This window comes from Elephantulus edwardii, unplaced genomic scaffold (genome assembly GCF_000299155.1).
Source record: "Elephantulus edwardii isolate Elephantulus edwardi_28Jun2011 unplaced genomic scaffold, EleEdw1.0 scaffold00152, whole genome shotgun sequence".
In the NCBI taxonomy this organism is placed as follows: domain Eukaryota; kingdom Metazoa; phylum Chordata; class Mammalia; order Macroscelidea; family Macroscelididae; genus Elephantulus; species Elephantulus edwardii.
This window is the reverse complement of record NW_006399902.1, coordinates 4,167,316-4,193,388: the sequence shown is the minus strand read 5'-3', so window position 1 is coordinate 4,193,388 and position 26,073 is coordinate 4,167,316. Positions and strand designations below refer to the sequence as shown.

The window sequence follows — 26,073 nt, the reverse complement described above, 5'->3', positions numbered from 1 at the left end:
AATAAAAAATTTAAAAAAAATATTTAAGGGCATTAACCTAGATTAGGGAGCTCTGATGGCTGAGTGTTAAGGGATTGTGCTGACAACACAAATGTACGCAGTTCAAATCCACCAGCTGCTCTGCAGGAGAAAGATGGGTAATCTCCTCTCATGCAGTTAAAGGCTTCTGAAAACCTGCTCGAGTGTCAGATATTGGTTGGTTCTGACTCAATGGTACACCACGGCCACCCAAGATCACTTTCCATTTGAACTACAACTCTGTTTTATACACTTGAATCTAACATCACACTTTATTGAATCATATACCTTTCCCACTAGATTATGAGTCTTTTACATTAAAATATCTTACTTATATTTTCACCTCAGCACATAGTTCAAGGCTTAAAACACAATAAACACAAAAAGTTTGTTGTGCTTTCTTTGTTCAAACATCTTTTTCCTTTAGCTTTACATCGTTAAGGAGTGCTGGTGCTGGAGTCTTCTACATGTCAGGTTGCTATCCAAAAGGCAGGAAGTTCGAATCTTCCAGCTGCTCCACAGTAGATGGGTAGGCTCCGCTAGCAAAGATTCATATCCTCAAAAATCCAGTGGAGGGTGACCATCAGAACTGTCTTGACAGTAGTGGGTCTGGTGGTTTTTGTTTTGTGTACTACTTTTAACTTTGATTTCAAATAAGATTGTCAAGTCATTCTCCAGGTCTCTCTCAGTCCAGGAGAAAACCAAAAAACAATTCTGCCAAATCAGCTACATTATCCAGAGAAATGTGGTATAGAAATACCACCACAGAATAAAACTGCATGTTTTAGCCAAGTTTTCTAAGACATGCAGGTACATAATGGACACAGAACGAACTTACTCTATGCTCTTCCCTGTTCATTTGTAGAACTTCAACTGAAATAGCACATTCACTATGAAATGCTACCTCTTATCATACAGTTAATCACTCTTTTGGGTTTCCAGAGTATTGCATCCTGTCATCATTCTATTTAAAAAAATAATACTATATTATATTTTCATTAAAAGTTTACATAGCTGCCCAGGGCGAGCCGTCGCGGCCCTCTGCCCGGGGCGGGCTGCCCTCGGCCCCCTGTCCGGGGCAAGCCATCGCGACCCTCTGTCCGGGGCGGGCTGCGCTTGGCCCCCAGCTCGGGGCGGGCTGCGCTTGGCCCCCAGCTCGGGGCGAGCCATCACAGCCCTCAGGGTGAGCTCCTCAGTCCCCAGATTGTGCCATCTGACCCCTGGGTGGGGAAAGGAGAAGAAAAGAAAAGAAAAAAAAAGAATGCCTAGGGTATCCAGAGAATGTTACCTAGGCCACCTTCTGCCCCCCCCCCCCCCCGTAAACCTGAAAGCAACACCCTCAAAGCCCTTCTATTTGTAACTCACAAGTTTGTTCTCTCTAGGTTTGCTCCCTTTCCTATAGGTAACCTTAACTCTGAGTTTTACTCCATAATTGACCCTGAACCCAGTGCCAGTGACAAAAAGGAAATACAACTGACAGCTAAGGAAGCAAAGGAGGATGTAGCCTCTGGGTTCAACCAGCCATCCCCACTGGACCCACCTGGGAAAACACTTTGCAGTCCAGAGGGGAGCAAATGACAGGAAAATATCTTCTAACAGAGCAAGAAGGCAAGCAGCTGTAACCCAAGACCACCAGTAAGGTGATAAAGCATCCTCCCTTCCCCCCTTTACATCTACGCCCCTGTTCAGCATGAAGAAGCCAGAGAGTCGGCATCCAATTCCCAAATCAATAAGACAGTTGGTTTAATTACTATTGGAAAATGCTTGTCATTCCTCTGTAACATCTGGTCCCCACTGGACCCTCATCATTTCCTTCACCTGCTCCCCCCACCGACCAAACTGTGCAGCTCTGCAACTGCATCCTGTCCCATCCTCACCCTTCTGCCCCCAACCTTCACCTCCTTGTACCCCCAATATGTTTCTCCCAATAAAAAATATTAAATAAAAAAAAACAATTAAAGTAATAAAAAACAAAGTTTACATAGCAAATAAGGTTCCTATTTAACAATTTCTATGCAATTTGTTCTATGACATTGGTTATATAGTTATAATTTCTCATTATTTCCATTCTGGCTGTTCCATTTCCAGTCATTTATTTCCCTGCCCCTTTGCCTTCTCATCTTCGTTTAAGAGTAAATGCTGACCACTTGGCCTTGCACAGACGATTTTTTACAGATGCACAGTATTCATATGTGATATCTTCTATTTTATGCATCATTCTGTCAGTTAGCTAAATGATGATCTTGTGGCATCGTTTTCATTCAAGGTTTAAAGAGTAGCTCAGAATGACAGTCATGGAGATCCCTCAAGTCTCAAAGTGCCCAAGAAGGTCTGGGTTTTTTAATAATTTGAATTCTGTGCCATGTTTTCCTCTCATTCTAACAGTATCCACCTATTGTGTCCCTGACTGGAATGATCAGTAGGGGTAGCCAACTGCCAAATAGTTCTCTTGGTTTCAAGTTATATAAGGCTGTGGTTCATGAAGACTATCTCATAATTTTATTTACTTTTGTTGTGATTTGGGTAAAGATTCACAGAAAAAACTGGTTTTCAGCAATTTGTACACATTTTCATCCAATAACACTAACTGCAATTTTCAAAACAGAACCACTTTCCCAACTTTCTTCCTACATTTACCATTTCTGTTCATCCTTCCTTCCTATCCTTTCTTGTCTTCTGAGCTTTATTCTTGGACAAATGCTGCCTTCTGATCCTAATGGTTAGCTGTCCTAGGTAGTGTAGTCTTTGACTGGTGTTGCTATTCATATTTATTGGTTGGCTGAAAGTTGGGCCAGTATTTTATTCTGCTAGATGGGTTTTAATTTTCATTCATCTTCTCCACCACAAACAGCACCTCAAAGGTACAAACTATACATTATTCTTTTCTGTTCTTCCCAACAAGAAGCATACTGTCAAGCACATTATTATCGAGCAGAACTTTCTAAAATGATGGAGAAGTTCTATAAATCTGTACTGTTTAAATAGCTATCTGTTGTGAACTTAAAATGTGGCTTGTATAACTGAGAAATTAAATTTTGCATTTTACCTTTAAATAGGAAAATAAAGAATTCTTTAAATAACCATGTATGACTAGACACGACCCAAATGGAGAGTGCATATAATTCAAGGTCTAAAAATGCAAATGCAAATTTTTGCCATTTATCCCCTCTTTTCTTAGGTTCCTCCCAACCCCAATGTCAATCCCACTTTATGATGAGGGAGAGAACTGTTTAAAAGGAATATAAGATTAGGTATTATTTTCATGACAAGATTACAGAAAAAGAAATGCACAGGAAAGTGGACTGTGGACTTGGGGTTTGGGGAAAGATTTTTTTTTTCCTTCAAAGAGAAAAACAAACTTGGGTGGAGGCATGGGGAGGGAGGAAAAGGCACCACAATGAATGAATGGGGAAAAAAGTAAAATGGAAAGAATATGCTGTAAAACATATATATGTTGCATTAAAAAATAATTAAAAAAAAAACATTTAAAAAACTTTTGCCATTTGCCTTAGAAGAATCCTACTCAAGGGCTTACACATTCTCTCACTACTGTCAAGTTGGAAACAACATATAGCTCACCTTCCACTGGGTTTCTCAGACTGTAATCTTATCTAAAGAGATTGCCTGCTTTTCTTCCATGGAGCTGCTTGAAGATTTGAACTACAAGAGAGGTACAGCCTGTCGGTTAGCAGGGCCACCACCACAGACACCACCAGTGCTGCATCACTCAAGGGATGGGGCATGGGGCAGGGGGAGGTCAGTAGTCCGCTGTGGACTGTGGAGAGGATACTTTCAGAATCTTAAGTTGTACTGTCCTTATTTCTAAAGCTGAGTTTCAAGATACGGTTTACGCAAACTCCTCAAAATCAATTCCAATACCTGTGGATACTAACAAACTGCAAAAGCACAGCTCCCCTCTGACACTCAAATCAGTTCAACAACAGTCCCTCATCTTACGTGCCTCATTTTCTGGTCTCACTGTCCTTCCTGTGGCAGAAAAACCAAGATTTAAACACTCAGCCAATATGAGAGATTAACCAACCATTTATTACATGTGGGTCTGGAACATCAGCTATTGCCCAAACCGCTCCACCCTCAGGAAAGGCAAAGCTTGAGTTTATATGCAATAATGGGATATAGGGGATGCACAGAGTTACACAAAGTTCGTTCATCATGGTGAGTGATCTTGCAAGAATTTCAGTTCTTTGTTTTTTGAGTCTTGGGGAGTTGGTTGAGGGGAGTCTAGGCTTCCAGCCAGATGCAGGATGTGATCAGAGTGGTAACCAAGCTGAATCAGCATAAAGTAAATCATAAATCTTAACAAAATATATCATTGTTGGAAACATTGAGGCATATATTCCCAGAAGAAGGCTATTAAGACAAAATAGATTCCTTATTACTAACATAAACTGCTATTATTAAATAACTTTTCTATTAATACAAGAGTTTGCTATGACTTCCTGAGAGTTTGTTTCTTTATTTCACCTCAGGAGCACTGGTGGCCTGGAATGAGCTGTACTGTGAACTCAAAGGCAGAACCTCTGTGGTGGCTGGAATTTACCAGGGCTCCCAGGGAAGAGATGGGCAATCTGAGATTTACATCTGAAAACCTGCTGGAGGCTTAGCTATGAGTCAGTTCCAATGTGACAGCAGTGAGGTTTTTTTTTGGGTTCTGTATTTCACCTAGAAAGTAGTAATCTTCTGACTCCCTACCTGTAATTTCTCCTCCAATCTATTCAGTACAAACTAAGGAAGTAATTTTTCCTTTCTAAAATTCAACTGATATTTAAATGACTAGTAAGTGACACGTGCCAGTGTTAGTATATGAATATGCCTTGTACTGAAGAAGGAAGACTGCTACTTTCTGATCTTGATTTCAAGTTTTACTCGGCTTCTTACTTAATAATCACTAAACTTCAATTATGGTCTGTGAGTTCTGTAGCTGTTAGAACAGATTAACATGGCATCAGAATCAGAAAAAGTAAGAGAGTGGAGATATGAATATGCATAGGGCTAGGGCCTGCCATCAAGGACAGTCCAGAGTCTAGCGCAGTAGGAGACAAAGAGTGTTACAGTGTGGGGAGTCACAAATGCTCTTTCTAAAGATGAGAACCACTTTTAACTCCTTTCCATTTATAAAAACACTTACTAGGTACTTCTGTTTTAACTCTTTGGGGCCTAAGGGATGAAATACAAGACAATTAGATTTTGATGAAAAATAAAAGGTGGCTGGAGACATCATGAGAGTATTGCAAAGAAGGTCAGGCCAGAGAATGGGGGACCTGGGGAGATTAAGCTGACTGCGAGCCTCTTCAGTTCATGGGCTTTTCAAGAAATTCAAATTCTCTGACTGATATTTAAGGCCTTTAACAATCTGACCCCTGACGTATCTTTATATTCAAGTACTTGGCTATACCCTCTTCTTTCATTAAATAAGGATCTCCAACTGTGCCATGCGTTCCCACTTCATGCCGTTCTCAAATAATTTCTTTTGCTTGGAAGGCCATTAAATATTACTTATTCTTCAGGAGCTAGTCTAAATGCTACCTCCCTGCTGATCACCATGGCCCCAAATTATCTCTAAGAGTCCTTTCTTTAGCCATATGCTTCTTTTATGTTAGAAGCCACATAATGATGAATTTAAATAACTCTTTTAGCATTTACTACACATTACCTTGTATTAAAATATTTGCATAATTGCCTGGAGGCAGTCAATCCTTCAGGCAGAAACTTTTATATCATCACTGTACATCATAGAGAATATACGCTTAATAAATATTTGTTGAATAAATGAGTAAAAGAATCACTAACTAAATAACTGCCATTACTGGCTGTAATGTCCCTAGTGTCACGGCCTCTTCTAAACCCAGCCTGCACATGTGGCAATTCTCTGCTGATATACTGTTCCGTTTGTTTCTGGGTAACCTTCAGCGGGATCTTGCTTACATATGATTATTAGTGATATCATTTGATAATTTCTACACTCTATTGGGTCATCTTTTTTTGGAATAGGAATAAATACAGATCTCTTCCAGGCAGTAGGCAAGGTAGTTGTCCTTCCGATTTCTTGTGTGAATACATCCAGGGCAGCATCTGTTTGCTGAAATAGGTCAATTGGTATTCCATCAATTCCTGGGGCCTTGTTTTTTGCCAATTCCTTCAGAGCAGCTTGAACTTCCTCCTTCATCATGAAAGGTTCTTTTTTTTTTGTCTCTTGCTGTGTACCACAGAGTTGGATATCCGACTGGCACAGGAGTCTGGCCCTCCTTCTCCAGTGGAGCTTATGGTGACCACAGGCTCTTGAACATATGTTGTTTCATGAAATTGTTCTGTGTCAGCCAATTCTTTTTGGGATAGTGGCTCTGTGTACTTCTGCCATCTCCTTTTGATGCTTCCTCAGTCATTGAACATTCTGCCTTCAGCGTCCTTAAATATTGCAACTCGAGGCTTGAATTTGTTCTTCAGTTCCTTTAGTTTAAGAAAGGCCAGGCAAATTAAAATCAAATTCCTTTTGGTTTTCTGCCTCCAGCTCCTTGCACCTTTTATTATAATACTTTGCTTAATCTTCCCACGATGCCTTTTGAAATTTTCTCAGCTCCTTAACTTATTGATTTCTTCCCTTTGCTTTGGCTTCTTGGTGCTTTAGTGCAATATTCAGAGTTTCTTCTGACATCATCTTGCTCTCTCTTTTTCCTCTGTCTTTGCAGTGACATTTTGCATTCTTCAATGATTCCTGATATCCTCCCACAGCTCTTCTGGTCTTCACTCATTAGTGCTCGAGGACAGGAGGCGTTTGCTGCAGAAGGTCAAAGACTGTGTAGTCTGCAATATGGACTGAAGGTCAACATCAAGAAAACAAAGATTCTCACTACTTACTGGGCCTATCGGTAGCTTTATGAGGACTGAGAAAAGATTTGAGATTGATAATTTCAGCTTGCTTGGTTCCACAATCAACACTCTTGGCACCAGCAATCAAGAAATTAAAAGGCGAATTGCACTGTGAAAGCCTGTGGTCATGGATCTTCCTAGACTACTGAAGAGCAATGATGTCAGTTTAGAGACCAAGGTGTGCCGGATCTAGGCCACGGTCTTTGCAATTAATTGCTATGTGTCAAGAGAGCTGAAGAATAATTAAGGATTAAGAAGGAGGATCAATGCTTTTGCGATGTGGTGCTGAAGAAGAGTGTTGAACATACTGTGGAGTGCCAGAAGAAAAAACAGGTCTCCTAGAGAGGGTGAAACCAGGCAGCCCTCTGAAGTCAAGGATTTTGAGGCTCCATCTCACGTACTTTAGGCACGTGGTCAGGAGGGAGCAGTCCTTAGAGAAGGGCATCATGTTTCGAAGAGTGGAGGAGAGAAAGACCCAGGATGAGATGGACTGATTCAGTGACTGGAACAACGAGATTAGGTCTGTCGGAGAGGATGAGATTGGCACAGGGTAGGGCAGCTTTCAGAGCTAATGTACATCGCAGCACTGTGAGTGGCAGGCAACTTGATGGCACTTAACAACGGGGAACAGTGGTGGTTCAGTGGTAGAATTCTTGCCTTCTGTGCATGAGGCTGGGGTTCCGTTCTTGATCAATGCACTTCACGCACAGTCACCCTTGTCAGTAACACACTTGGGTGTTACTATGGCACTAAACATGTTTCAACAAGCTTCTACACCAGGAAAAAGTGATGAACTACTTTTAAAAAAGAAAGCCAGTCAAAGAAAACCCTGTGGATAACAAAGCTCCAGCCTGGGTGTGCATGCAGTTGCCATGAGTCAGGGGGCTGACTTGATAACAAATGATTGCTATGAACCTGGCACTACAAGAGATAAAATATAGATAAGATGTAGTACCTACTCTGGATGGGTTGTACATAGTCTACCAAGAGAAAATATATCACAATCTTACATATTAGAGGGAAAAAACAAAAAAGTATTTTAAAAACAATAGCTACAATATATCAAATAGCTACAATAGATTAGATCTACTGGGGACCTGGTGGCTCTAACTATGAGGTCGAAAGTTCAAATCCACCAGGTGCTGTGCAGGAGAAAAATGGGTACTGTCATCTCAAAAAGATTTAAAGTTTTGGGAAACTCTGGAGGGTCACTATGAGGTGAGCCAGAATTGATAGCCCTGAGGCTGAGTTTTTGATAGACTGAGCAACTAGTGAGGATAGAAGGAGAACTGATGCCTCTGATCTGTGGTGCTGGAGGAGAACTGCTAAGAAAACGAACAGGTTCATCCTAGAGAGGGTTAAACCAGGCTGCTCCTTGGAGGCAAAGATTCTGAAGCTTCATCTAACATACTTTTGACATGGTGCAAGGAGGGACCAGTCCTTGGAGAGGGACGTCATGCTTGGGAGGGTGGAGCGACAGCACAGGAGAGAAAGACCCTCAATGAGGTGGACTGATTCAGTGACTGGAATAATGGGGGTAGGTGTGTCGGAGACAGCGACACTGGCACAGGTAGAGCAGAGTTTAGGGCTGTAGTAAATAGGGTCGCTATGAGTTGCAGACGATTGGACGGCACATAACAAGCACTGAGCAAGGCTTGTCACAAATAATATTTTACTTAAATTAGTCTGTCATTTTGGGGAAGTTTCTCACCACAGGACCAATTGGCAGCATCAGGATGAAGAGATTGAGATTGTTCACAGCTTTAGTCTGCTTGGCTCCACAATCAACACTCTTGGCACCAGCAGCTAGGAAATTAAAAGACGTATTGCGATGGGAAAGTCTGCTGTTAGGGACCTCTCTAAAGTACTGAAAAGCAACAGTGTTTCTCTGGAGACTAAGGTATAGGCCATGGTCTTTGCAATCACTTGTTATGCGTCAGAGAGCTGGACAATGACCAAGGAGGATAGAAGGAAAATTGATGCTTTTGAGCTTTGGTGTTGGAGAAGAGTGTTGAGGGTACCATGGACTGCTAAGAAAACAAACAGATTCATCCTGGAGAGGGTTAAACTGGGCTGCTCCTTGGAGGCAAGGATTCTGAGGCTTCATCTGACATACTTTAGTCATGCTGTAAGGAGAGACCGGTCCTTGGAGAAGGACATCATGCTTGGGAGGGTGGAGGGCAGGTGCAGGAAGGGAAGGCCCTCTGGGAGGTGGATTGATTCAGTGACTGGGGCAATCAGGATGAGTGTGTCGGAGACAACGAGATTGGCATAGGACAGAGCAGAGTTTAGAGCTGTTGTACACAGGATCTCTATGAGTCGCAAGCGACTCAAAAGCACATAACAACAAGTGTCATTATGTCATTTTAGAGTGAAGAAGCTGAGGTTTAGAGATTAAAAGATAATTTGTTCAAAGTCTTATCTATTTTGGGCTAGGACTAGGACTCCTTGCTTTGCAAGTCTAACACTCGGGCCTATAGTACCTTTTCACAAATAATGTGCACATTAGACAGAGGGGTTTTCTCCTTCAAACCGTGCAACCTCCTCACATATTACTTTCCTCTGTGCACTGAGCATTACATGTGTATGTCGCTGATTCAAGTTACTTCTGAAAAAAATGGGGTAATCATTTCACTATGTCACCAGGCAAGTCCTTTGCTGGATGCAGCTACAGAAATATAAGTTAGTGTTTCAGTAACTTGGCCCTTATTAGAAAAAGCCTACGCATACAGACAAGCATAGTGCAAAACTAAGGAGTCCTGTTCCTTTACCTATTTTTGCTCTTACCTACTTCATATAAATTTAACACCTGTCAAGGTGGCTTTAAGAAATGCCACTGGTTTTTAATGAGTCTGTACAGTAAAGGATTCCTTGGAGTAGAAGCCATTTATTACACTGCAACCAGTAAGTGTCAGATATAAATAGCATTTCTGAGTTCTGAGTAATAAAAGATTTCCATTGTAACTGCAAAGTGTTTTGTCAATAATCAGTTCTACAAGCATGTTGCTTTTTAGAGACTAAATGACAGAAATAGGAAAAATCCTATAAATCACATACAACAGTAAAAACATGTAGATAAAAAGAAATTCACTTTATCATCAGAAGGTGTAGATTTAAACCCTTATCACCCTATAATTTTTTATGTAACTACAGGCAAATGACTTATCACCAAGCATAAGGCAGAAGCTGGGAGTATGATAAAAATGAGACCAACACCACTTGGTGGACTGCAGTCAGCATTAGATACACTAGTGTATATAACTGCCTTGCATAATGCCTAGGTTATACTATATATTCAATAAATAGCACTTCCCTTCCAGGGTAAAATTCCTTCATATTCAAAGTGATTTTGCTGTGAACTATACATTCAAGTATTTCTACACTTGTGACCACTGTTGTAAGTACTTAGTATAAGACAACGCGATATGATACCTTATTGTAAAAAGCAACATATAATTTTCTGGTCAGTCTGAGAATGACTGTAGTTTGCTTTCTGATACACTGAAAATAGGTCATAAACTCCTGTGGTAAAATGAGCAACTTTTTGAGACCTTATGCCTTTATTCTTTGGAAAAATAGCTCGCAAGACTTTTCTCCTAAGCCTTGAGGAGCTACAACTGCCCTAATTTTCTAATCTGGAAGGTTTGTTACTTTTTTCCCAAGCTGATTTGTTATTTCCTTGACATTGGGTAGGCTTTAATGGCTTGATTTGATTTTTTTTAGTCTGTTCCTTGGCTGTGATTGGTATGTACGCTGCAGGGACTGGCCACTAGAACTGTTCAGAACTGGCCTAGCAAGAAAGAACTGATCAGGTGTGGCTCCCACTAAGAGAGCTATGCCTTGAAGTTGATGCAGGTTTTTGTATCTAAGCAGCAAACCCCACAGGTGCCATTTCTGGGAAAGAAAGAAGCAGAGAGAAGCTTAACAAAGAAGCAGAGAGAGAAAAGAAAGATTATGTGAGTTCAAGAAACTTTCTAAAAAAGCTGAAAAACAGGTCAAAGACACTAATATTGAAGTCAGCAAGAGGCCCAAAAGGCCTCAGTGGCAGAGCCAGCAGTGAAAGGTTCAGAAGCAGGGTGGCAAAGCTGGCAGTGACAGGCATCAGGGCCAAGAGGGGCCTGTCCTGTGAGACAGAAAGAGATCCCACACTGCTGAGAGCTGCTCTGCACTGAAGAAGGGAGTCTGTCTGCTACTTCCTGAACTTCAGTTCGAGTTGTACTCAGTTACTTCCTTAATAAGTCAGTAAACTTCAAGCATGGTCTGTGAGTTCTGTGTAGCTGTTCCAACAGATTATTGAATCTAAAAGACAAGGAAAGGAGTGCTGTGGGAGTGATGTGTGGTATCAGAATTGGAAAAGGTTAGAGTGGAGATCAGTCCTGGGCTGATCTTGATTCACATTAACCCCCCTGAAGCTGAGCAGATTCTGATGCTACTTTTCCTACTATTATCCTTATCCTTTCACAACAGATGTCAAGAATGGGATGTGTTGCAAAGGCTCTGATTTATGAAAGTATGAGGTTTCGGAGAAGAATGGATGTGTGGCCATGAGATGAGAAATCTCTGACTTCCAAACTGGTTTCAAAACACCTATAGTTTGAAGCAGCCCTCATACTGAAATCCGTTACCTGAGGCAGAAGTAACTCACACAACCCTCAAGACCCTGCAGGTTTTCAGGAATCCTTGGTACATATTCTAGTCAGCCTCTGAGACAAGATGGCAAATTCCCTTTACTATCAGATGTTATCCTCTATGGATAAAAAACCAGCAACAACAAATACTCCAAAACGTCAATTCCTAAATTAAAGGTTAGAAGAGCCAATGAAAGTTCTTTGTTCAAGATGACAGAATCAGCTCTATGGACTTGCTCCTGGATTATTGTTACTTCTTCCCTTGCAGGGTCTCTCCCTTTTTGAACCCTACTCCAGAACTAAGCAGAAGAGAGGTAAATAACTGGTGTTTCAGGAATGCTTGTTGACCAAATTGTTAGAGAGCAGAACCAGAGAGACTAAAGAGAAGAAAACCATGAATGCAACACCTCTATGCTAGGATCTTTTCATTTTCTTAGTTCTCTATGAGGTACAGCATTATTATCTACAATTTAAAAATGAAAGATCATAGGGATCACAGAACATCAATTTCACAGTTGACAAATGATGGATTCCCAGTTCAGTCTTTTACTCACTAGGATTTGCTGTGATTGGAAGGTAGGATCATTTCAGTTGGGAAAACCTTTTACCTACTCAATGATAACGTTGTTGGGATCCAAGTCTTTCCCAGTTCCCTGGTTGACAACTTTCATGGAGAGGGATATTTTTATCCTATCATTTTTCATCTGAAAAAGGAAAAAAAACCCAAAATCACCAAAAGCTCTCAGTATATGTAAGACATCACTAATTTAAAATTATCTAAGAATTAAAGCCTTTCACCACCATAATAAATATTTATTGAAGTTCTTTAAAAGAAAATGCTGGTGGCTTGGAAGGTAAGGAGTTGCAGGGCCAACCAGAAAAGCAGGCTGTCTGAACCCATCAGATGTTCCAAGGGAGAAATGGTCAATATCTTGTGCAATGTATAACCTCTGAAAATCCACTAGATCAGTTGAGTCGGTTATGACTTGACAGCCCTGAGTTTTGATGAGCTGAGTTAATGGATAAGGTATTATACTAGGTAGTCTGTGGTAACAAAGGAATACAATATCCAGATACTATGGCAAGAGATTTCAAGTAAATGTTCCTCTCATTTTTGTCTCTCTTCAGATAAAGATCACGGCTAAAAATTCCAAAGTCTACAGAAATTATCAGGCTGATGGTAAAACAGTTTCTGCCAGGTAAGAGTAGCTCAGGAACCAGTTCAGGGATTATAAACTCGGAATGCGTTTTAGAATGTCCCACAAACGAGTTCTTCTTCTTTAAGCATGAGGACACGTGCTAGTCCCATTTCAAAGTCTTTCCATTAGTTTTTCTCTTACCTCAAATATGTGTAACCCAACTTTTCTCATTAGTACTCTTCTGTTGAGTCTTACCGTACCTACTACTTCCTTAGAGAGGCCCTTCCCTATCTATAACTTATCTCCAATATTGTCTGAGCCCATCACACCACTCACTTCCTATCATTTACAATTATTTCATGTATATATTTGTTTATATTTTTGTCTTCTCTAGGCTGAAAGAGAACATCAGAAGACTGTCAATCTGTATTTTAGTGACTATGCAAAGGCAGTTGAATGTGTGGATTACAACAAACTAGGGCTAACAGTGAGAAGACTGAGAATTCCGGAAGACTTAATTGTGCTCACATGAAATCTACACCTAGATGAAGAAGATGTTGTCTGAATGGAACAAGGGAACCCTAGATGGTTTAAAATCAGGAAGGGTGTGCATCATGGTTGTAGCCTTTCTCCATAGCTATTCCATCCATATGCTTAGCAAATAATTTGTGAAGTCAGCCTCTATGAAGAAGAAAGTGGCATTAGGATCAAAGGAGACTCATCAACAACCTGTATAATGCAGACAAAGTAACCTTGCTTGCAGAAAGTGAGAACGACCATATGGATTACATCTCAACATCAAGAAAACATAAGTCCTCACCACTGGGCCAATAGGCAACGTCACAATAGATGGAAAAAGGGATCAAACAGCACTATTTGGTACTAGCAATCAGGAGACATGGAGACATGCTGCTTTGGGCAAGACCACTATCAGAGACCTCTCCAAAATACTGAAGAGTAATGATGTCAATTTTAAGACTATGGTATATGGGATTGAGGCCATGGTCTTTTCAATTACTTGCTTTTCAACCATTTGAGAGCTGGGCAATGAATAAAGATAATATAAGAACTGATGTCTTTAAGTTGTGGTGATGGACAAAGACTACTGAATAGACCATAGACTGCCAGAAGAATGAACAGGTATGTCTTGAGAAAGGTGCAGGCAGAGCATGCCTTGGTGACAAGGATGGTAAAGCTTTATCTCTCATACTTTGGACATGTTGCTAGGAGAAGCTATTCCTTGGAAAGAGATGGTGGATACTTAGAAAGGTGGTGGGTGGGTCAGCAAAAGAAAACAAGACTTCCCAGTGAGATGGACTGACATGGTAACTGTAGCAATGAGCTCAAGTGTATCAGAGGTGGTAGGACTGCACAGGATAGAACTGGATTCAGATCTTTTGTTCACACAGTTGCTATGACTCGTACTCATTTTGACAGTTCTTAATAACGACAACAGCAGGAGAGGTAGGTTCATTTATATCTGGTTCATTTTTGTATCTCCAGAATCCAGCACCAGGTCAGCACTCGGATATCTCTTTCAGGCTGGTCTTCTCTGCCATTCTCTAACAGTAATGCAAGATTCTATTTATCTCATGTTTATCTTATCCTCAAAGAAGTCACTATTAACACATTGCAGCACACTTTTAAATTGACAATCGTTCTTAGAAACACATTTTGCCATCATTTGTGGCAATGTGTTAATAGGGTCCTCTGTGGACCCCTTTTACCTCTTCTACACTGCATGCCAGATATTCAATTTTCTATGACGTTTCTGAGTCCAAATTGAAGTGCATATGTTAGATATTTTTTAAAGTTTGTAATAAAGACTTATCCTACAAAGGAGCTCTGATGGCCTAAGTGGCAAGAAGCTGCACTGCAATCCCAGAAGTAAGCAGTGCGAATCCACCAGATGCTCTGCTGGAGAAGGAGGGGCAATCTTCTCCTGTACCAATCAGATCCAATTTGATGGTACACACACGCATAAAATAATCATCATCATCATCATCGTAGTAGTAGTAGTAGAATAATAATAAAAAGACCCCCAAGCATTTAAAAAAAAGAAAAAAGATTCATCCTACAGAATACATTATCTTTTTTTCATTTTGTTTTTTATTCTTCTAACTCACCATTTTGAACTCTGGGGTAAGAAGCTGTGCTGCAAGCCCAAAGGCACACGGCTGAAATCCACCAGGTGCTCCACGGGAGAAGGATGGGCAATCTCCTCCTATGTGACCTACTGCTTCTGAAAACCCGTCGGAGGGTCAGCTAAGGTTTGGTTCTGACTCAATGGCACACAACAACAAAAACAACTTACGCTTTGTTTGAGATTCAAGGAGAGAAGTTTTAAAAATATGTCTTTATTTTACCACACTGACTGTATTGACACCATTCCTTCTGAGTTTGCAAGACAAAAGCCAAAAAGTTGACATTCAAGATAAAATAAAGTGGTAGATTCCAAAGTAAGACTATCTGTCATAGTTAACAGTATGTATTATAAAGTATTAGGAAGCCCCAGGTTTTTCTTTTCCTTTCTAGCCACATGAAAGTTGTAAAAAGTTTTACCTCTCGGCCAATAAGCTTCACCCACACTTTGTCTCCGACATCTACTATTTCAGAAGGCTTCTCTACTCGACAGGATGACATGTGAGTTCGATGGACAAGACCTGGATACAGAGGAGAAATCATATTTATACCATAAATGACTAATTAAGATAGGAGTTGACTGGCATATTCACACAATGGAATACTTTGCTACATTGAAAAACAAAGAACTTATGCAATATTATACAGAATGGATGAACCTGAAGGACATTATGCTGAGTGAAATATCTCAGTCACAAAAGGACAAATACTGCATAGTGCCACTATTGTAAAACAGGACTGACCTCAGGGTTGCAGGGAGACTGAGAAAGATGGGATAAATTATGTATACTGTATTGAAACAGATGAGGGAGAGAACTGATTAAAAGTGATATATTAGGTATTATTGTCATGACAGGAGTTGAGAATGAAGGCTGCATAGTGGAGTGGACTGGTGGTTGGGGGTAATTGCATAACAATGAAAGAATGTTTCTTTTACTCTTCAAAGAGAAGAGTGAACTGGGGGAGAGGGGTAGGCAGGAAGAAAAATATAACAATGAATGAATGGAAATTAAAATTTATAATAAAATTTTTAAAAAGATGGGAGTTGAGGAATATAAAGGAAAAAGAAACTGTTTCAATGAACAATGTTGACTAAAACTACAAATAAGAAATTTGAGATAGCTTTGTATATCCTGTTGCTGTTACTCTGTTGCCATCGAACCCTCTAGCAGAACCAATCCTCTAGGAACCAAACATCTAGCAAGTTTTCAGAGACAATAAATTGCACAGGAGGAAAATGCCCATTCTTCTCCTCTGGAGCAACCGATGGATTTGAACCACATGCCTTTGGGACTGCAGTGCAGCTTCTTACTACGAGACCCTAACCAACTATTAAACATTCTTTAATGCTCAGTAAAAATATGATGCAGTATCTATTCTCATATAATACTGGTAGCAAAATATTGCTGAAGATCATTCAAAACTGGCTAGAATAGTACATAGATAGGGAACTGCCAGAAGTTCAAGCAGTATTTAGAAGAGGATGTGGCACCAGAAATATCATTGCTGATGTCTGGTGGAAACTGGATAAAAGTAAGGAATACCAGAAGAATGTCTATTTGTGCTTAATGACTATGCAAAGGCATTTGACTGTGTGGATCATGATAAGGTGTCGCTGACATTAAGAAGATTGGGAGTCTCAGAGCACTTCATCGTGCTCATTCAGAACCTATACTGGGAGCAGAATGCTGTTGTGTGAGCATAACAGAGGAACACTGCAATAGTTTAAAATTGAGAAGGGAATGTGTCAGGGTTGTATTCTCTCTCCATAGCTATTCAACCTGTTTGCTGAGCAAATTATCTGAGAAGCTGGACTCTATGAAGAGAAGTGTGGCATCAGGATTGGAGGGAGACTCATCAATAACCTGAATTAAGAAGATAACACAATCTTGGTTGTTGAAAATGAGAAAGACTTGAAGCATTTGTTGCAGAAGATCAAGGAATGCAGCCTTCAGTATGGATTGCATCTCAATGTCAAGAAAGCAAAGATTCTTACTATGAGACCAAGAGGCAACATCATGATGGATGGAGAAGAAATTGAACCTGTCAGTAGCTTCATCTTACTTGGATCTATAATTAACACCCTTGGCACAAGCAGTCAGGAAATAAGGAGATGCACTGTTGTTGCTATTGTTGATTGCCTTTGAGTAGAGCATAACTCATAGCGATCCTATGAAAAAAGGCCTGAAGCCCCTCTATAACGATCAGCATTTATCAAAGTTCATAGAGTTTCCAGAGGCAAGTTGATTAGGAAGTAGATGCTACTCCTGCTTCTAAGGAGATACACTGCACCGGGAAAACCTTCAGTAAGGGACCTTTCCAAATTACTGAGGAGTAAAGATGTCAGTTTGAGGACCAAAATGAATCTTATTCAGGCCATAGTCTTTCTGGTCACTTGCTGTGCATCTGCGAGCTGGACAATGAATAAGGATGACAGAATTGATATTTTTAAATTGTGGTGTTGGAGAAGAGCACTGAACATCCCATGGATGGCCAAGAGAACAAACATATATGTTGGAGAGGGTGAAGCTGGAGAACTCTATGGAGGCAAAAATGATGAGGCTTTCCCTTACATACTGTAGGCATGTTGTTAAGAGGGACTATTCCTTTAAGAAGGACATGATTCTGGGAAGGGTGTAGGTTGACGAAGTAAAGGAAGACCCTCAGCCAGGTATACTGACACAGTGCCTACTACAATGGGCTCTTGTGTGTCAGGAAGTGAGACGATGGCACAGGATAGAACAGGGTCCAATTCTTTTGTTCATAGGGTCACTATGAGTCATACTCAACTCAAGGGCACCTAACAACAACAACAAATCATATAGATAATGCTTGTCTTTTTCCCTAATAAAGAGCTAGTCGATTAAAGCCACTGCCTTTGGGTTGGCAGCACAACTCCTAACTCTTAAGTCACCAAAGCTAAATAAGCAATAGAAAAATCCACCTATATCAAAATATGCAATTTTAAAAATAGAAACAATCTAATATAAAAAACCCAGTAATTATTATGTCAATTATTATATAACTATTTGATGGCCCATTAAAAATGAAATAGATTATATAAAATATCAATAATTCATTCTTCAGTAATTACTACTTGGTGTTAAGTATTTTAGGCATCTAGCTCTTTCTCACAGAATAGCAAATAATAAAGGAGCTCTGCTGGCCTAGTAGGTAAGGAGTTGCACTGTTAACCCAAAGGCAAGTGTCTTGAATCCACCAGTTGCTCTATGGGAGAGAGATGTGCAATATCCTCCCACGCAATTTACAGTCTCAAAAAACCTTCTGGAGGTTCAGCTATACGTTGGTTCCACTCCACAGCAATGAGTTTGAGTTCTTGTTTGTTGGTTTTATAAAAAAATAATAATACCAGAGTGCAAAATCGTTAAGGTTAGAGTCAAACAGAATTAAAAAAAAAAAAAAAATAGAAATGATACTAAATGCTAACAATAGTTAAACTAGGGTATAGTTATTTTTTTTGTTTAATGACAAATGATTTGGTAATAGAGGAAATTACTTCCATTTGGGGAAAATGAACACAATAAGCAATTATTTTGAGTGAATATAAAGGGGAAAGAAAAAAAGTAAAGTAAATAAATAAAGAATTTTGCTTACAACAACTGTCCTCACTGAAACTGGGATGATAATTAACCTTTTTAGTCTGTCTCTTAGGCCAGAATTCAAAATGTCTGTCCTGCTGTTTGGAACTCCTATCGGACACACCCACTTTCCTGTCCACAACCAGAGTCTCTCATAGCCATTTCAACTAATTCTAAGGTTGAAAACCCTCTCCGATTAACTGTGAGGTCTCCAATGTCTTATAAACATACATTATAATTTTGTATTTTTAGACTAAATAGATATGGAAAAGGATACAACTGTGATGCTCACCTTTCTCCTCAAAGTAGAGTCTCCCCTAATGACACGGATAGAGTAAAGCTCTCACCCAATTCATGTGCTGATACGGCAAGATTCAAAATTAGGAGAAACAGCTGTAAATATCTAATAGTAACTGGAGCATGGAATGTATGGAGAATCAATCTAGGAAAATTAGGACTTGTCAGAAAGGAAATGGAATACATAAAAGATTGACATCCCAGGCATTAGTGAGCAGAGGTGAACTGGTTTTGATCATTTTGAATCAGACAATTACATGACCTATTATGTCAGAAATGACAAAGTGAAGAATGGGTGGCATCTAGAGTCAAAAACATCTATCCTGAAGTATAATGCTGCGAGTGATAGGATATTACCCATTCACATATAAGGAAGTCCTATTAATATAACCATTATTCAAATATAGGCACTAACCACAAAAGCCAAAGATGAAGAAATTGAGCATTTCTACTGAAATGACTGAACATGCAATCAAGATACATCAGTAATAACTGGTGACTGAAATGCCAAAGTTGGAAGCAAAGGAGAAGGACTAGTAGTTGGAGGACATGGTACATATGAATAATAAAATAGAGCCATTTAAATTTCATAAAAAGTATTTAAAAAGATGGGGAAATGTTTAACCATTACTAAGCATTGTCTAGTGAATAAGGAAGCACCCAAAGGCAGGCAGTTCAAATCTAGCAACTACTGGATGGGCAATCTTCTCCAGTGCGATGTATAACCTCTGAAAATCTGTGCGAAGGTCAGCCATGAGTCAATTACAACTCCCTGACAGTGAGTTTTAAGAAGCATAAGAAACAAGGGAGCTCTGGTGACCTAGTGGCAAGAAGCTGCACTACAATCCCAGAGGTACACGCTTCAAAGCCATCAGATGCTCTCTGCTGGAGAAGGAGGGCCAATCTCCTCCTGTACCAGTGAGATCTGATTGACGGTACACACACACAAAAACAATAAAATTGATGATAGATGATAGATAGATAGATAGATAGATAGATAGATGATAGATAGATAGATAGATAGATAGATAGATAGATAGATAGAGAAATTAAATATTCATACACAGGGCATCACCTTAAATCTAAAGGTTGAATTTGTATGCATGCAAGACTAGAAAGAAATACATGACTGTCAGGCTAGTTTTCCTTTAATTTACTTTTATATTAAGTACAAAATTCAAAATTTCTATGTGTATAATTCAGTAACTAATATTATTTAAGTCATATAACCACATTAACTAGCCTCTTGCAAGTTATTTTACCAGTATCAGCAAAAACTCATTGTCCTCTAGTAAGAAAGTCCCTCTCATTCTTATAAATAGTAATATATTTAGTTTCTATATTTATAAGGGGATCTCTGGTGGCTTAGTGGTAGGAAACTGCGTTGCCAAGCCGAAGGTATATAGTTTAAATCCACCAGCTATTCCAAGGGAGAAAGACGGGCAATCTCCTTGCATATGATTTACTGTATCAGAAAACCCACTGGAAGGTCACCTATGGGTTGGTTACAATTCAACAGTACACAACAACAACAATAATATATATTTACAAAAGAACAAACATGCAACTAGGGTGCTCCTTAGCGACAAGGATAGTGAAACTTCTTCTCACATACTCTGGGCATGTTACAAAGAGGGATGAGTCCTCGGGAAAAGACATCATGCTTGGTAAGGTGGAGGGTCATTGAAAAAAAGGAAGAACTTCAACAGGATGGAATGACATAATGACTGTAATCATTATAATGAGGATGTCAGAGGACAGGGCAGGAGACAGATCTGCAGTTCATAAGGTCGCTATAGGTCATGGCCAGCACCAAACAAAAACAAATATTTAGCATGTAATATTTTTTTAAAAAAATATTTAAGATAATCTGATAGTGACTATGTAAAATCATATCTCATATGAATCAAATGAATGCACTTAAACTATGTTGTAAATCTTAATCCCTGTATCTGTGGATGTAATCCCATTTTTTGCTATGTTAGTGAGATCAATTAAGTTTAAGGTTTAACTGAAACAAATCAGTTTTATGATATAAAAGGATATTAAGCACAGAAGCTGTTTGTTAAAGCTACCCATTTAAAACCTAGAGGAAGACTCATCAACAATCTGCACTATGCAAAAGACAAAACTTTGGTTGCTAAAAAAAAGACGACCTGAAGTACTTACTGAAGAACATCAATCTTTCTGGAGAAAATAATGCTTCAATGTGAAAACAACAAAACTCTTCCCAACTAGACCAATAGGTGATATAAGAATAAAGATAAAAGATTGGTGTGAGTTATAAGTCAGTTCTGACTCCAAGGGGCATAACAACACTGTACGGGGCAAATCTGCTGCCAAGCACCTCTTTAAAACACTACCAAGCAAGGATGTCACTTTAAAGACTAAGATGCAGCATGTTATTTCTATTGCTTCATATGTATGTGGAAGCTGGACAATGAGTAAGGAAGCATGAAGAAGTGATGCCTTTGAATTGTGGTGGTAGTGAGAAGTATGAATATACTATAAAAAATGAAAACTCATTGTGGTCCAATTAGAAATGACTCGTAGCTGGCCTCCAGTGGGCTTCTGAGGCTGTTAATTGCAAAGGAGGAGACCTCCCATCTTTCTACCGCACAGTGCCTAGAGGATCACAGTTCTGGGAAAAGCAGCACAACACCCTACTGACTACACCACCAGAACACATGGAACATGCTATGGTCAGGGTTTGAATATGTGTTGCTGAGTTGAAACTAACTCATAGCTGACCCTCCAGGGGGCTTTCAGAGGTGGTAAATGATAGATGAGGAGACTGTCAAACTGCATGCCTTTGGGTTGGCAGTGCAACTCCTTAACACTAAGCCACCAGAGCTTCCTGAATATGCCAAGAACTAACAGAAATACAAATGTTTTGGAAGCAATGCAATTAGAGAGATCCTCAGAGGTGAGGGTGGTCAGATACTTCTCAAATACTTTGTTTTTTATTACCAGGAGGGTCCAACCTCTGGAGGACACTATGCTTGAAAAAGTAAAGGATCCGTGAAGGAGAGGAAGACTTGCCCCCCCCCCCTCCATTGGGCTGCCAAGCCTGCAAACTGCATGAGAAGAGGCTATCCATCTTTCACCCTCAGAAGGACTGGTAGATTTGAACCACCAGAGATTTAACATTTAGGTCAGGGGTACAACTCCCCAAGGATTAGGTCATTAATCCAGTGATCTCTGCCAGTCAGTTGGCCAGGCAGCTGACCTCAAAATTTCCTGGAATAGACTGGTAAGCACATCCAGGCTGCACCTGTTATATGAAACATGTCAATTGGTTCCCTACTGATTCCTGAAGCCCAATGTTTTGCCACTGCCTTCAATGCAGCTTTAATGTCTTCCTTTTACCATTGGCTCTTTTTCACATGGGACTTCCTGAAATTATTTAGTATCAACAGATGCTTTTTGGCACAATGACTCTGCATTCCTTCCATCTACTTTTGATGCTTCTTTGTGGCCAAGTGATAAGGAACTGTTCTACCAACCTGAAGACACAGTTCAAATCCACCATTTGCTCAACAGGAAAAAGATGAGCAATCTCATCTCATGTAATTAACTGCCTCGGAAAACCCACAAGAGGGTTGGCTATGAGTTGGTTCTGACTTGACAGTATACAACAATAACAGTAGGCAATATTAAGGAGAAATGTGGCATAAGGCTGGAGGAAGACTCATCCACAACCTGTGGTATGCAGATCACACAACCTTGCTTGATTAAACTGAGGAAGACCTAAAGTGCTTGCTGCAGAAGGTCAAGGACTGCAGCCTTCAATATGGATTGAAGCTCAACATCAAGAAAACAGATTCTCACCACTGGGCCAACTGGCAGCATTATTATGGATAGTGAAGAGACTGAGATAGTTAACAGTTTTAGTTTGGTTAGCTCCACAATCAACACTCTTGGTACCAGCAGCCAGGAAATCAAGAGACACATTTCATTGGAAAAGTCTGCTGTCGGGGACCTCTCCAGAGTCCTGAAGAGCAATGATGTCAGGCTGGAGACTAAGGTACACCTGATACAGGCTATCATCTTTGTAATTACTTGCTATACATCAGAAAGCTGGACAACGACTAGGAATATCAGAAGGAGAATCGATGCCTCTGAGCTTAGGTGCTAGAGAAGACTACCGAATATACCATGGACTTCTAGAAGAACAAATAGGTTTGTACTAGAGAGGGTGAAACTCGGCTGCTCTTCGGAAGCAAGGATTCTGAAGTTCTGTCTGACATACTTTGGACATGTTGCACGGAGGGATCAGTCCTAGGTGAGGTACATCATGCTTGGGAGGGTGGAGGGACAGCCCAAGAGAGAAAGACCCTCAATGAGATGGATTGATTCAATGACTAAGTTAATGGGGGTAGGTGTGTCAGAGACAATGGTGTTGACACAGGATAGAGCAGGGTTCAGAGCTGCTGTACATAGGGTCGCTATGAGTTGCAAGCGACTCAATGGCACATAACAACAACAACAACATTAAAGAAACTCTAAAGGAGTAACAATGAACAAACAAAGCTTTGCTCTCAAAATGTCCTAATTTAGTACTGGCAAGCAGAGCTAGAAAGATAAACTTTATAGTGTTACAAGGCTGCTTCATCTACTACAACAGGCATTAATCATCTGTAACTGTTTTAAAGTTTAAGTTGTTGTTACATGCCACCAGGTCGACTACTACTCCACATCTGAACCTTGCCCTACTCTGTGCCATCCTCACCATCTCCAGTATACTTTAGCCCACTGTTACAGTCACTGTGTGTGAATCCATTTTGCTGAGAGTCTTCCTCTCCTATGTCCACCCTCCATCTTTCCAAAATGATGTTCTTCTCCAAGTACTGGTCCCTCCTAGCAACATTCACAAAGTATGTGAAATGAAGCTTCATCATTCTTCCTTCCAAGGAGTACCTAGGTGAAAGCAAGTCTTTCCCCAAGGCAGATTTCTTGGTACAAGCTGGTAAGCATGCCTAGCACTTCATCTGTCTGTTAGGCTATGTCAATTGGCATTCCATCAATTCCTAGGGCCTTATATTTTTGTCAATGCCTTCAGAGCAGCTTGAATTTCTTTATTACCATTTGATTATATGCTACTTCCTGAAATGGCTACATGTCAGGCAATTTTTTTTTTTTTTGTGGTATAGTGGCTCTGTGTATTCTTTTACTTTCTTTTGATGCTTCCTTGATCATTTAAGATTTTGTTCATAGCATCTTTTATTGTTACAACTTGAGGCTTGACCTTGTTCTTCAGTTCCCTTTTGATTTTCTGACTCTAGGTCTTTGAATATTTCATTATAATACTTTGCTTAGAGTAGATCCCAGAATTGGAACTTAAATCTAATTAGCTAGCTTCCTCAGTTCTCCCTGTTAAATGTGACTCAGCTCAGCTATCAATCAGACTGACAGAGTGATTTCTAAGTTGTCAGTTACAATGAGAGGCATCACTTAACAGGTTAAGAACACTACAGAATTGAAGATTGACTGATGGAAGATGGCAAGACATAAATCCCCACATGCTGATAAAATGTGATCCCTACTTTGTCACCTAAATGTCCAAGTAAGGATAAGGCTTTTACAAGCTGGTAGCCATTACAAAAAGAAAATCTGTGTTCATACTAAAAAGAGATACAAATCTTGGACAAATACTGCATAGTGTCACGGTTGTAAATTAGAACTGACATCGGGGTTGGGTGGAGACTGAGAAAGACGGGATAAATAACGTATACTGCATTGAAACGGATGAGGGAGAGAACTGTTTAAAAGGGATATATGACTAGGTATTATTGTCATGAGAGGAGTTGAGAATGAAGGCTGCATAGTGGAGTGGACTTGGTGGGGAGGGATTGTAGAACAATGAAATAATTTTCCTTTTACTTTTCAAAGAGAAGAACGAACTCATGGGTAGGCTGGGAAAGGAGAAAAGTGCAACAATAGATGAATGAAAATCCAAAGTCTCTGTAAAATTTCATTAAAATTAATAAAAAAAGAGAGAATTTAAAAGATACAAATCTCATAGCAATTAAGATGACTTCCACATCAGTGTATCTCAGCCACACAAAATGAGAAGATTTATTACAGATTGTAAATTGCTTGCTTATAAACTGCCAGTAAGCTGCTTCTAATGTGGAACGGCTACCTCTACCACAGAAATATCCAAGACCAGAGCAAGGCTTCATCATCTGAAGATCAGTTGTTGGACTTAATTTTTTTAAATTTCTTTTTAAAAATATGGAACTTGTCAAAGTCCCTCTTCCATGTATCTCTCTCCTTTAACACACTCAATTTCCAAGAGAGGACCACTATTACATGGTTTTTCTACCAGGCTTTTGGAATAAACATATAATTTTATACACACATAAACACACACACACACGCGCACACACACACACACACACACACACACACACACACACACACGATTTTAAAAGGGAGAAAGAGCCATGCTACACAAACTCTAATATGTCTTTTAATTTACTATTCTAGAGACCTTTCAAGTTAAAAAATTGAGATTCACAGTGTCTTTGATTGTAAGATGTATCTCTCCTTCCAACATTTTAACATCTCTGAAAGAAGAATGTTTATAAATTGTATCTTACATCTGCTATCACTCAGAGTGTGGTCTAATTTGTAAAAAACTTCCACTGACTTTTTCTAGTAAGATGAAGAAAGCACCAGTACCAAAGTGTCTTAGAAATAGTTATTTATCTTATCATATTCATAGTCTGCTGCACAAATGTACATAATTTATCAAACTCTCTACCACAGGACAAATTTCCAAAGGATTGCTGAGTTAAAGGGAAAGCACATTAAGAATGTTACTAGGCAAGTTAAGTTTTTCTAACTCATTGCCATCAAGTTGGGTTAGGACCAACTCATAGCAGACTCTCTAATGGGTTATCTGAGGCTATCACATGGGAGATCACTCATCTTTGTTGGGAGGAATTTTAATTTGTTGGGGGATCTGAACCATCAGAGAGGTGTCAGCTTTGGGTTTAGCAGTGCAACTCCCTATGGACTGACTACACCAGAGCTCTGGTGGACCAATGGTTAAGAAGCTGCATTTCCTGAGAAAAACTGGATAGATTATGTATACTGAATTGAAAGAGATGAGGGAGAGAACAGTTTAAAAATGATATATGATAACATATTATGATTATCACAGGAATCCAGAATTAAGGTTGCATAGCGGAGTGCACTGGGGGTGGAGGGATTGTATACCAATGAAGAAGTTTATCTTTTGCTTTTCAAAGAGAGGAGTGAACTGAGGGCGGGGGGTAAAGAAAAAAGTGCAACAATGAATGAATGAAAATCCAAAATGTCTGTAAATGTTCATTAAAATTAATAAATTTTTTT

General features: G+C 39.7%; 1 protein-coding gene across 1 annotated transcript in view; it reads right to left on the bottom strand.

The window, feature by feature from the left end:
* Window positions 1-26,073, bottom strand: part of ZCCHC17 (zinc finger, CCHC domain containing 17) — a 79,190-nt gene that overhangs the window by 27,318 nt on the left and 25,799 nt on the right. The window contains exons 3-4 of the mRNA XM_006894940.1: window positions 15,236-15,336; window positions 12,147-12,238 (exon numbers count right to left, since the gene is read on the bottom strand). Of these exons, the coding sequence (XP_006895002.1) occupies window positions 12,147-12,238; window positions 15,236-15,336 (193 nt within the window). The remainder of the gene's footprint in view (window positions 1-12,146; window positions 12,239-15,235; window positions 15,337-26,073) is intronic.